Genomic DNA, 14,310 nt, shown 5'->3' with positions numbered 1-14,310 from the left:
AACTTCCCAGTGGGTCACCTATCATGGGATTGTTCTCGAGCAAACTCGCTTAACTTCAGAGTTCTGATGGAACTCGAAGCTAGTGAGCTCCCAAAAGGCCTCGTGCTAGGTAGAGATGGGAATATATACATATAAGGCTTAGAGGATCCACTCCCATGGGCGATGTGGGATGTTACAATCCACCCTCCTTAGGGGCTCGACGTCCTCGTTGGCACACATCCGGCTAAGGATAGGCTCTGATACCAAATTGTCACATCCCGGCCCGGACCCCCACCACATCCCGGGCTCGACTCCATCGTAGCACAATATTGTCCGTTTTGGGCCCTGACCACGTTCTCACAGTTTGTTTCTGGGAACTCACGTGAGCAGAACTTCCCAATGGGTCACCCATCATGGGATTGCTCTCGTGCGAACTCACTTCACTTCGGAGTTCCGATGGAACCCGAAACCAGTGAAAATGCCTCATGCTAGGTAGAAATGGGAATATGCATATAAGGCTTAAAGGATTCACTCCTCTGGGCGATGTGAGATGTTACAGAATGACCAAATTTTTTGATACAGAACCATCGTAAATCCTTCCAAATTTGTGTAATTACTCAAGCAACAAGCCCATTGAAGCCATTGTAAAGCTTCTTCCTCCATGTGAAATGAAGCTATTTTCACTTTATTGGATTCTTCGATGTTAAAGAAATCGAAATAATGTTCTTCTTTGTATATCTACCTCAAAGGATCATCTCCTTCACTAAATCTAGGAAAATCCAATTTCAAGAACGAAGACTGAAACTGCTAATTACCATTGCTCCCAAATTCTTGGCGATTAAATTCGAGTCCATGCGATTAATGTGATATAAACTAACACACAAATTAAACCCTATTAAGATAGTTGTAGTACGCATAAGTAGGGATCATTCTAGGCCGGGGATTAGTTAGGGATGCTAATCAACACAAATTAAACTCAAAAACACAAAACTAGACTCTAAAACAAAAAACTAAACTCAAACTACTCAGAATAGACTAAACTGACTCAAATAACACAAAACTAAGTTAAATTGACTCAAAACAAGAACTAGAGGGTGATTTGGACCAAAATTGAACTAGAAAGACTCAAAACACTAAAAAGAACCTAGTTTGGACAGATTCTAACCTAAAGACATGAAATATAAAGGGGAATTGGTTTTTGACAAATTTGAAGTAAAACTAAGTACTTTGCAGAAACAAATTAAAGATAATATGAAATTGGGTGAATTAAGGGTGTAAGGCTAGTTAGAGGGTCCTTCTCCACACATGACACACATGCATACAAATCGATTTCCAGTTATTCTTCCGATAAACCATGAATGAAATGCCCCAAATTAATCGTGAGAAGCACAAATTAACTTTCAGATTTTCCTAAATTCATTGAATTGGACTCAGTGACACAACCAAATTATTCTTATCAAGTTCCCTATATGAATAGCATAATAGAGATACATATCAAAGATCATTAAGTTATATGAAAATCATAAGTATTGACAAGGCATTCGTAACTATGAACTACATGATACTCCTACCAAGAATTCACTTAACACAATCATGACTAGTGACTTTTACTACTCGTGAATATAAGTTCATAACGATTAGGTGAAATTCCCTTATATCCTAGTTTCAAATTCATGCATGCAAACTAAGTATGCATCCTCAATCAACACACAAGATAAGTTATCAATCAAACAGATAAGTAAATTGCATTCATGATTTATGAAATCATAACTAGAAGAAATCAATTCATATCACATATATGTTCATGGCTTTGAATTCACCTCTAACTAAAACAAATTTAGTTCATCATGTTCACAATTAAACAAAGACAATTAAATTTAAACATTGAAACAATAGATAGAATACATCTAGAAACGCTCCAACAATCCAAAGCGTTGAATGGTAGGCACGGCTCCAAAGGTCTCCTCTCCTTCCTTCCTTGCAATGCTGCGGCACAATTGTATTTTTCTGATGTTTTGGCTCTTGTGTGTGTGGTGCGAAAATAGGGTTAGAAAATATGTATTTATAGGCTAGGGTTTCAGCACAAAAGTTGTGGAGGAGAAGGATTACACAATCCTAAGGAAAAAGGACTAGGAAATTCGCACAAAACTTCTAGAAGGGGATATCTGGCAGATTTCTAGAAGAAAAACAATAAAAGGTGCGGCATCACTTAGGATCAGGAATAGGAAAGGGGTATTTAGGTGATTTAATGTGCAATTGATCCCCCCTTGCAACTGGAATTAAGGTAGCAAAAGATTAGGTTAGGATAATATAAGATAAGGTTAGTTTGGATAAGATAAGGTTGGATAATGTTTTGGATAATGTTCCTTCCTTTTCGCTGATTCCTTATCTTCTTTGTCTTGAATTTATTTTCTTCATCTCCTTAGCATATTTCTAGCCTTTTGAACTCAAAAAACGTCCATCCACCTTGCTCCATACATGTTCTATCCATTCTTGGCCCAAAACTGCTCTAAAATGCTCCAAATTCCATTTTCTTGCCAACTTTGTCATTTGAACCTAAAAACACATGAAAATAGCTTAAAACACTCTAATAAATAGAAAATAGCTATGAAAATGCAAGAAAACACGCTAACTAAGTCGTATAAATATGCTTCTATCAAATTCCCCTACACTTAGCTTTTGCTAGTCCTCGAGCAAAACAAAACAAACAAAACATAACCTAAACCTTCCAACATTCGCCTCAGGGATTTCCAATGAAACATGACACATTAAAAATCACTACTCACATAGATTTTAGTCATCCTTACCCTCGAGCACACACTTAATCGCAGTCACTACTCACTAGATCGCATTTAATCACTTAAAACAATGTTTTGAATGTAGTAACATGCCTTAGAGAATTCCCTCAATTCCTCACCGGGTATACTCTCTATTTTCACACAGATTTTCTGACTACACTCCCTATACTAAGTATATGTGAGAAGATTGATGTAAACATGTAGACTAGCACTCACATATGTTATAATCAAAGAAGGCACTTTCTGGAATTATTAATGCATGTATATATATGATCTCATGAACGGAATATCACTACTTAGACGTGAGAACCAGGGATTCCATATGCTCATACCAATCCCAACCTCCACATTATCGAACACACAACCATCAAGATTGAAGTCTAAGGGTTGTAACGGGGCTAAGGTATTGGCTAACAAAGAATGGTCAAGGATAAACAAAGGTTCTTAAAGCAATAGTAAGCAAAGTAATGGAATTGACACTTAGAATTCACTTTTGAATGCAGCAACCAACTTTAAACACAAGGGAGATTCACAAAACACTTAGGGCCAGATTCAAACTTTTGAACCCTTTCTTCAACAACCAATACTTGTGAGTTCATTCTCACTTATTTAGAACTCTTCTCCTTTCTTTTCTCAACTTTTTCTTCTTCTTTTTTTTTTCTTTCTTCTTTTTTCACGTTTTTTTTTTCGTTGGAAACAACCTTCCCCCACACTTGTTTTCTGCAATATGTTTGATCAAAAGGAATTCCCTCTAAGTCATGCTCCACTATACTTCAAGAACAAGGGTATGGATAGTCATATTCTAGGCTAGGTAAGAATAATGTGGCTAACAAAGAAATTAGGCTCAAAGGGGTTAAACCTACAAAACATATGCAAGGGATTAAGGCTTTTTGGCTCTGGTGGTAACTACTAAACAACTTCATCTTGTTATATGTTATGCACTCAATTTTAAGCTTTGAATGAAACGGGCATCATTTCTAGTATTTGGAACTAAAATGATGAAAACGCATTCTAAGTAGCAACCAAGCAAAGAAATAATGAGATCATGCACCGACTTTAGAAAACAAAAACATCACAGATTAATAACTCTCCAAACAAGGAATAGGCTCAAGTCTCTCAGGGTTGTAGCACTAATTTGAGTTCCTTTCTTCAAGCATGTTACAAAAACTGATCTTTTTCCTTTGTGATTACATGCGAATTCGTTAATGATAACTACAACTAAGCATTAACCAAAGAGCATATCAAACTTTCACCCATGTTTGCAGCTTTCTTTAACAGTCATGCAATTAAAAATCAAATCCTCATCATTGTGTTGGAAGGTACCCTAAGATACAAACACTCTAAAACGACTCTTTTTGGGTTTTTCAAAACTTTTTCTAATTTTTTTTTTCAAATTTTCGTATTTTTCTTTCAAAACACACTAAAAACACTTAAAAACAGTGAAAAACAACTCTAGAAGTGATAAGTGATAAAATCCCACGAAAATCAAGGAAAATCTCAACCACCTATACATCTGTGACTATATTCAATAGAATTTATAGAGACAATTAGAAGCGAGAAACCAGTTCCTGTTGGCTGGTTGAGATTTTCCTCTAGTAATCATGAGTAGTATTGGTTGATGTGTAAGTTTTTGAGTCCGGTCCTCAAATTAGGTTCTCGTTCAAATGTTTCTTTAAGTTAAGTTTGCAACTTAGGTGAAGGACAAAATATATCATCTCAAGATTTACGGAATTAAATTAACTAACATAAGCATGTCTGTACAATTTTTTTTTTCTTTCAATTCTCTCTTTTTCTGCACTAAAACCTACAAATGCTGCGGTTAAAAGATGCGATTACGAGACAGAGGCTCAGGACCAAAGAGGTAGAGGAAGACTTACGAAGAATTGGACAGAGACTCTTAAAAAAGACTTGGACTACTTGGATCTAACGGAAGACATGGCACAAAACCGAAGGCAATGACGTTTTAGGATTCATATAACCGACACTACTTAGTGGGATAAGGCTTTGTTGTTGTTGTCGTCCTCTCTTTTTTGCCAACTTTCTTTTCTATTGGATGGTGGTTTAGTGCTAAAACTAGAATCAAGGACAATGTTTGGCAACCAGTTGAGCGCCATTCTTTGTTGCAATGTAAAAGGGAAGATATATGAGGGGATATTTGATGATGTGTAAACGTTAACTTTGATATTTACTTTATGAAGGAAGCCTTTATGGGTAGGATGCTTAAAGGGCTTGAAAGATTGTTCAAAGCTCGAAAGGAAACTTTACTTATTCCTTCGGGTCCTCATTTTTGCGTTTAATGCGTGCTTTGTAACTTTACTGATTCTTTCGGAACCCTTGTGGCTTTGAATCACAACCCTACGACTTCTTACCGAGACATTCACCATTGCAGGATATGTACAGAAGATAACAGCTCGCAAGGACATTGAAGTGATGGAGGATTTGGATAACGGAAAACCACCATGAGCTAAACGGAGTTATTTCTTACGAGATTTTTTGGTATACCAGGAAATATTTTACGATTAGTTTGGTATACCGGGAAAAAAGTAAACCACTCTTCAAAAGGAGAGTTTTGAGGAGGAGAAAGGAGATTGTAGTTGCTTGTAGCTTTTCTAAAGAATGTATTCTTTCTTATCTATTCCTAGCTTTTTCCGTCAGTTATCACCTTGGAATCTTTTGTTCTTGAGTTACCACAAATTGGTAAAGGAATCAAATTGTTGTGTTCAGTATATAAAGATCGGAGACACCCGGTTTCCGCAATCTCGTATTGACGGCTACCTGGACTGTTGTATCGAAGTTCAATTTTCGTAGTTCTTCTTGATCAGCTGTGGCGGATATGGCGAATGCAAACTTCCTCGACTTCCAGTACAACCTATCAAAGAGGAAGTTTCTGCGCAAACCATCTCAGATGTTTTCCTTTCGAGACAGGCAATACTCCGGCATAGCACCTACTTTCGAGCCAAATCCCAATGAGATGAAGAAAGTATTTGAAAAGTTTGACTCCAACAAAGACGGGAAGATATCTCAGGCGGAGTACAAGGCGATACTGAGAGCATTGGGAAAGGGAAACATGATTGGAGAAGTGCCGAAGATTTTCAAGTTTGTTGATCTGGATGAGGATGGCTTTATCAATTTCAAGGAGTTCATGGAAGTACACAAGAAGGGAGGGATTCGAACGATGGACATCCAGAATGCTTTTCGGATGTTTGATTTGAACGGCGATGGAAAGATAAGTGCAGAAGAAGTTATGGAAGTGCTGAGGGGGTTGGAGGAGAGGTGCAACCTTGAAGACTGCCGGCGGATGGTGAGAGCGGTTGACACTGATGGGGATGGTATGGTTGACCTAGATGAGTTCATGACCATGATGACTCGTTCCATGAGACCAGCATAGAGCAATAGAGACCTAATTTTCATTTGTGTTTGTGCGTGTTTATGTAAATCCATGTGAAGCACTTTAGTGTGTAATTGGCCTTGTATGGTGAATGGTAGTAGCATAATGTGAGATTACGTTGTTTCCCAAAGACAACAAACGCTTCTCTTATTTTCTTCGAGATAATATGCCCTGTAACTGGTGGTATAATTTGCCTTGTGTTTATCTCGCTCATCACATGATCAAGACACAAGGGGATATACAACTAGAGAGAGCTAAGAATCTCATCAAAATAAAGTCTTATGAACATCATCTAAATTGGACACTGGTCATCTATCATGCCATAGTCCCTCTTTTCTTGTTTTATAAATGGGGGCGGTAAATTCGAATTCGGGACGTCTTCTAATATTGAGCAGAAAAAGTACCGCTAGACCAAAAAAATTCATGCAATTTAACTAAATACCAAAACACCATCTGTGCACCATAAAATTAGAGAAACAACCATCCTGACATATTTTGAAAGTATGTTCTAATAGCTTCAAAACATCATTAACCCAATAGCATCTCATAGGAAGAAAGCAATCAGAAGGCCGAAAAAGGATAAGCAAATGTGATTTGGCATTTTGACAAATAGATAATGCAATGCATATATAGCTCAGTACGTATGTCGAAACAAGCAGTGGATGGTTAATCTCCTACCAACTAGAAGCACGGGTACTGGTCTGCAAAGGATCCCGTATATAGCTCGGCATTGTTCGAAATTTTTACAAACCAAACTGCAACTGGGAAGAACTCTTTAGACAGCTCTGAGGTGACATATGCTCTTCACCAATAATCCCCACACGAGCATTTTCCGTCCTTGAAATGATGGAATCGTTTGTTGTCCCTGACGATCAATTCCCTTCCAACAATCTTCGACATGATCTTAATGGCATTATGGCAGTCACCGCACACGCGGAGGTTCTTGATGATCCTAAGAGTTTGCCTTGGCGGAGTACTGATGAGACCATACGCGATTGCCAATCGCTCACTGTGATAAAGCAAGGCCTGCTCCTTGGCCTCCTGATCAATGTCATGAAGGACATATCTTGTGTCTGGCACATAACCTCCTCCTTTCATCGCAGCAAGAGCCTTTAACTTCTCATCATCCTTGTAGAGTGTCGGATTTTTAAACTCACTAATTCTGCTCTTCCCATCAAGCATGCTAATAGCAGTATGCTTTTTCGGTGGTGGAGTTGGGATCTTATTCACAACAGCCTTTGACGGGTCAAGAGCAACCATTAACTCCTCAGCATGATCTTCAAGATCAATATCTCCATGAATCCGAGCATAACTTTTCAATGCCTCCCAAACTGGCGCTGTAGGCTCAAATGGGAGCTTCTCAATATAATCAATTGCTTCGTAAAGATGACCACATTTTCCAAGCACATCTAAAACTCCCATATAATGCTCCACACCTGGAGAAATTCCATACTCAGTTTTCATCGACTCAAAATGTATAAATGCTTCTTCCACCGCATCTGCACTAGCGCAAGCTGAGAATACTGCAAGGAAAGTTTCGGAATTGGGTTGCAACCCTTTCTCCCTCATCATCTCAAACATCTGCAATCCATCATCTCCTAACCCATTATCCGCATACCCATTAATCATTAAATGCCAAGAATCAATATTCTTCTCAAGCATATGATCGAACACTCTCCGTGCATCAGTCATGCTCGCACACTTTCTATACATTTCAATGATTTTATGGATTAACTCACGATTACCCCTGCAGGTAGACTGCAAAAAGAAATCATGAGCCTTTTTTGCGTCCTCGAGCGACTTCAATCTCCCGCACAACTCAAACAAAGAACGAAAGCAATCAGCATCAGCCTTGACCCCTTCCTTATCCATCAATTCAAGGGCTTCTTTAGCCTTTCCCTCTTGGCACAACCTCCTCAAATCATCGATCGAACGGGGCACAACTTCCGGGGTTTGATTCACAGCCTGAGCAGGGTTTTGAGGTTGTGGGCTCCACCGATTAGGGTTTTGAGATTGGGGGCTCCACTGGTTAGGGTTTTGAGCTGGTGGGCTCCACTGATTACGGTTTCCAGGTTGTGGGTATCCTTGATTGGGATTGTTCCACTGATTTGGGCTTCTGGGTTGCTGAAAATTGGGGCTCGGAGGGGGAGGATTCACCTGGTTAGGGTTTTGATACTGAGGAGTGCCCTTCCCCTGCCCCTGAGCCGGACTCCACTGATTCGAGTTTCCGCGTTGTGGGTAGCTCTGATTCTGGTTAATCTGGTTAGGATATCCGCGATTGGGATAGTCCGAACCCTGATTAGGATATCCCCGATTGGAATAGCTCTGGTTCTGACCCTGATAATTGAACTGATTCCCAGGCCCCTGGGTCTGCGAATTCCACTGGTTCGGGTTGCCGTATCCCTGACCTTCTGGGCTCCACTGGTTAAGGTTCGCCTGGTCATTGAAATACCTAGGATCGGACGGCGGGGGTTGTTGCTGAGGAGGCCTCGGGTGCTCATTTGGGACGGCGGAGGTGCTTAGGGTTTTCGCTGATGTTAGGGTTGGGATGGCGGTGGTGTTGTTGCCGTGAAAGGAGGAGAAATGAGAAGGGTGAAGAGGCCGTAACTTTAAGAAAGGAGACAGCAAAGGGCTTCGTGCGCGTCGAATCGCCATGAGAGACGCCATTTCTGAGGGAGATTTTAGCTTAAACCCTAATGAAATGCTCTGCTCAATCCTCGTGTGTAAAACCCGCAACTTATTAAATAAGACTCGGTTTGTGCTCGACTGTACATACAAGCCTTTTTAATCTTGACAGTCCAATATCATCCTACTGTTGAGATTAAGCCACCTATTTTCACAAATGCTCTGCTCAATCTTTTTTTTTTTTTGTTTTTTAAATCACTCAGTACTACAGTCTAATGATATTCATCCTTACTTGGAAGTGAAATATCTTAGGTTCAAATCTGGTGGAAAGCAAATTCTAACACACCCCGACCCGAAATGTTCACCTGGACTCCGAATCGAATTGTGCTGGGCAACACTTGGAGGGTGACGAAGTCATAAAGTAAAATGATGTAGAACTGTGAATAAATTTAAACCTAAAATGTAGAAATGTGAATAAATTTAAACATAAAAGTGCCTAAATACAAGAGTGCGCTGTGAGCGGGAATGAACCCAATTCACACGTGATGACAGAGCATAAGTACAGTACACTAAAATATGATAAAAAATTATACCATCGAAGGTAACCGTCTACCCAAAATTTGCCCAAGAATCTTCATCGATATGCAACCTCAGCTACTAAAACCTGGAGGAGCAAAACACAAAGGTGAGTGGGCCTAAAAATAAAGTTTTAATAAAAACCTTTGAAAACGTTATAACCCCTCACCGTAAAACATGTATAATTTCCAAATTATACATACTACGTATAGTATGAAAATACTTACCGTAGCTTGCAAAACGTAAATAAGACATGACATCCCAAAATTACAAAATCTCAATAGTAATACAAGTAAAATCAGGTGCTTAACAAACTATGCTAGCACACCAGTCAGAGTCGCCTAATGTGACATGTACGACTAAACTTGTTGATGCACAAAACCAGAGGTCTTGGAACAACGTAAATCCGATCGTGAATCAGCAAGAAATGTAAATAACACAAGATGTATCGTGGTTCACCCCAAGGTTTGGGCTACATCCACACTGATTATGTATTTCTGAAAGTATTGAGGATGAGAGAGTTTCTGAGGATGAGAGGGCCTAGGAATTGGCCTCCCCTCATTGTGAGGGTGAGGAGTTCTTTTTATAGAATAAGGACTCCTCACTTATTACATATTTGCCCATTCCTTTATTACATAATTACATTTAAGTCCCTCGAGTATTTGTACGAGATCTAAATACGAGGCCCTAAATATGGTATAAACAGAACTAATGTTCATCAATCTAGGCTAGCACACGAGTCGGAATCGCCTAATGTGACCCTGTATGATAGGACTGAGTGTAATCATAACATATGCTCTAGTGCTACGATCACGTGAATACTGGCAATAAATCATGGTCACCTACGAATCGGAGTCGCCTAATACAACCTGTACAACAGGACTGGCACCTACTTGGATCCAAGGCGAGTGTGCGGTGCAGAGGTGAACATACACGTGAAGAACTGGCTCTGACCCGGGACGAGCACTAACACCAGGGTGCAGCAATGATGAGCAGATTACGTAAATATAAGCATGCCATAACAATTTAATAATTCTTATCAACATAATAAACTTACCTACGCATCCCGTAGGATTATTTAGGCATTTTGCAACAGTGCAACATTTCTTATAACATTATTTAATCATGGCATCAAGGATTATAAGCATACATGTGCATCCCGTATGATTTATGATAACTTCATAATTTTCCATTATTTCACTAATTCTTATAAACTTTAGTCTAAACCAGGCGTAGGTAAGAAATTCTTTTCCAAATGCATAAATGGAAACTATCAATCATATATATATATATATACACACTATAAAAAGGGAAAGACCCACTCACTTGAAGTCCGCGCTACAACTCCTTAACACAAATATTGAGGCGTCACTAACGATCGTCGCCTAGAACAAATTTCAAATCATTCTAGAATGTCCTTGGGGATGTGTTTTATGTAAGTTACGTGTTCTATCGATAAGAATTATGAGACATGATTTGATATTTATTCTAGGCGACGATCGTTAATGACGTCTCGATATTTGTGCTAGGGAGTTGTAGCGCAGACTTCAGTTGAGTGGGTCTTTCCCTTTTTATAGTGTATATATATATATATGATTGATAGTTTCCATTTATGCATTTGGAAAATAATTTCTTATGTACGCCTAGTTTAGACTAAAGTATATAAGAATTAGCGAAATTACTGAAAATTATGAAGTTATCATAAATCCTACGGGATGCACAGTTATGCTTATAATCTTTTATGCCATGATTAAATAATGTTATAAGAAATGTTGCCTAAATAATCCTACAGGATGCGTAGGTAAGTTTATTATGTTGATTAGAATTATTGAATTATTATGGCATGCTTATATTTACGTAGTCTGTTCATCATTGATGCACCCCGGTGTTAGTGCTCGCCCCAAGCCAGGATCAGTCCTTCACGTATATGTTCACCTCCGCACCGCACGCTCGCCTTGGATCCAAGTAGATGCCAGTCTTGTCGTACAGGTAACATTAGGCGACTCTAATTCGTAGGTGACCGTAATTTATCGCCAGTCTTCACGTGATCGTAGCACTAGAGAGTATATTATGATTACATCCAATCCTGTTGTACATGTCGCATTAGGCGACTCCGACTCGTGTGCTAACATAGATTGATGAGCATTAGTTCAGCCGTACAGGTCGCTTGAGGCGACTCCGACTATTGTGCTAACATAGTTTGTTGAGCACCTGATTTTACTTATATTACTGTTGAGATTTTGTAATTTTGGGATGTCATCCTTATTTACGTTTTGGAGGCTACGATAAGTATTTTCATACTATACATAGTATGTATATTTTGGAAACTATACATGATTTACGGCGAGGGGTTATAACATTTTCAAAGGTTTTTATTAAAACTTTATTTTCAGGCCCACTCACCCTTGTTTTTTGCCCCTCCAGGTTTTAGTAGCTGAGCTTTCATATCGACAAGGATTCTTGGCAAATCTTGGGGTAGACGGTTACCTTCGATTGTATAATTTCTCACCTTATTGTACTGTACTGTACTTATGCTCTGTTATCACGTGTGAATTGGGTTCATTCCTGCTCACAGCACACTCTTGTATTTAGGCACTTTTAGGTTTAAATTTATTCACATTTCTACATCACTACACTTTATGGCTTTGTCACCCTCTAGGTGTTGACTAGCACAGCTCGATTTGGAGTCCAGGTGGACGTTTTGAAGGATTTATTTTGAAAAACATGTTCATTTGAGCAACATCATATAGCATGCAATTAACAATTAAAGGCGGAATCATGCTTGCATGCACTCAAAAACAAAACATTACCATGAAATTCAAAGCCTAGTAGATTGGTGAACCAATAATCAACTCAAAACAAAGTGAGTTGAAATTATTACCTTTGTAGATTCCTCTTTGCATAAGCAAAGGCTAATCACCCAAAGAGATAGGGCCTTCATTCCTTGCTTCTTAGATCCATGGATTTGGATGGAAAAATAGGTTTCTCCAAGTTCCCAAAATAGGGAACCTCTAAGTCTCTTCACCAAGGTTTGATTGTAGAAGAAATGAGTGACCTTGGAGTAGTAGGATTGCTAGATGTACCCTCCAAGGTGTTGGCCTCTTTAGAGAGAAAATGGAGAGATAATTCTCACCAATTTTCCCCCAAAATAAACCCTTAATTTTTCCTTAATGAATTTTGGCTATAAAGTCATTTATATAGTCACTTCTTTAAGTAACCTAAACAACCAAAACCCTAATTCATCTAATATGGCCGGCCATTTAGGGATGTTTGGGCTTTTGGGCTTTAATGAATCTTTATTCATTAAATTGTCATACAATTTAAGTTAATGGGCTTGACGTTCGAAGCCCATTGGGCCTTAAGGTCCAAAACTATCCCGAAGTCTTTAACGAACTTATTCGTTTGATTAATTAACATATTAATTAATCATTGCCATAATTAAATGATTAAACCATTTAATCATTCTTACTCATTTCCGTTTAATCTCCAATCTCTACCTTTTACGGTGTGCGATCCATTAGGTTCCTTTTAGCGAGGTAGTGGGCGATTAAAACCATTTTACATCGATTGTGAATTGAAACTATTTTCAATTCTCCCTTTAGTGATTACACACGTTTAGGGCTTCCACAAACCATGAGTGACACCTAGCAGCATATCATGGTTACCCAAGCTAATCAGAAGAGGTGGAGAACCTATTCAGTTCGGGATTACAAATGCAATACGGTCCTTCTCTAATCTAATACTCTTGACCACATTGTTTGGTATGATAGTTTATTTACTCATGTCTACTATCCAATGTGAATCGTTTGCTTATATGATTTCCTTGAATGTGATTTGGAACGCATTCCCCAATCTCATTCATACTCTGGCCAGAGATTCCAAATCATATCATAGAGTATTCTCCCTCAACTGTTTGAAGGTTAGAGATCCCTTGTTGCGCATTCACTTGTCTCCATAGCTAAGTGGCTTAACCCCAACGATGCCGTGGACACCCCGAGGGGGTGACTTTGACATAATCAAAGATCAAGGACTTAACCACAAGACAACTGTGATGCCTCAGGTCAAAGGACTACTTTGCATTATCCCAACCATGAGTTCTTATGTGACATGGAATATGAGAACTCTTCGTTGATCACGTTCAGTGTACTCATTCTCTATTGAGCACCTACGTACTTGTCTTGATGTCACACACACCAATGACTCGAGACTAATCACTCTCCCTGAGAGAAGACATAGTACGTACCGATCTTTACGGACTGTCAATGCCCAATTGACAATCCTATGATCAGGAACATTTAGGATGTGTCTACGAAAGAATGGTCTCATGAATCTAACTTCATTAGATTACATTCTCCCAATCACATATTCCTTGGACTTTATCGTTTAAGCATATAACATTTATATGAGACGGCTCAAACAATAATCTTTGCCCTTTATATGTAAAACTAGATTAGTTTAACATGTGAAATGTTCGTAAAGTATCATCATATGATTGGCTTTAGGGCACATTTCCAACAATCTCCCACTTGCACTAGAGCCAATCAGCTTGATCATCAGTGATGATACCTCTTCTGTAGTCATTTCATAAATGGCTGAGTAGTAGGCCTAGACAATGGATATCTATATGTTATCCATAGAAGCAACCTTGAGAATAACGACGTCACCATTATACATGATTCTCAATCATGTGGTTCAGTCTCTCATTTGTGTTTGGACCTTGATGAGACCTTGATTCCCAGGCTTGAGCTATCGCCCCATTAGTGTCATACACTTTCTGGTTGGAATCGAATAAAGAGTTCATAAATGAACTTTCCCACCCAAACAACATTGTTGTAAACTTCTATATGGCAATATATCTTGCATTCATAATGGAACACACTAAAGTCATTACTTTAATGTTTCCATCCAAATATCTCTTTAGTCATAATAAAGAGATATCTGTTT

The 14,310-nt window shown here is 38.8% G+C and overlaps 2 protein-coding genes across 2 annotated transcripts; one reads left to right on the top strand and one right to left on the bottom strand.

Annotated features, from left to right (window-relative positions):
* Positions 1-5,109: 5,109 nt before the first annotated feature.
* LOC103436500 (calmodulin-like protein 30) lies at positions 5,110-6,304 on the top strand. Its single transcript, XM_008374935.4, has one exon. It carries the CDS (start codon positions 5,611-5,613, stop codon positions 6,163-6,165), a length of 555 nt encoding a protein of 184 aa, XP_008373157.1. The 5' UTR covers positions 5,110-5,610; the 3' UTR covers positions 6,166-6,304.
* Positions 6,305-6,633: 329 nt separating this feature from the next.
* LOC103436501 (pentatricopeptide repeat-containing protein At2g15690, mitochondrial) lies at positions 6,634-8,917 on the bottom strand. The gene has a single exon (XM_008374936.4). The coding sequence runs from the start codon at positions 8,830-8,832 to the stop codon at positions 6,970-6,972; it is 1,863 nt and encodes a 620-aa protein (XP_008373158.1). The 5' UTR covers positions 8,833-8,917; the 3' UTR covers positions 6,634-6,969.
* Positions 8,918-14,310: the final 5,393 nt, after the last annotated feature.

This window comes from Malus domestica, chromosome 05 (genome assembly GCF_042453785.1).
Source record: "Malus domestica chromosome 05, GDT2T_hap1".
Taxonomy (NCBI): Eukaryota; Viridiplantae; Streptophyta; class Magnoliopsida; order Rosales; family Rosaceae; genus Malus; species Malus domestica.
Note: the sequence above shows the minus strand (reverse complement) of the source record. Positions and strands in the feature narration are given on the sequence as shown.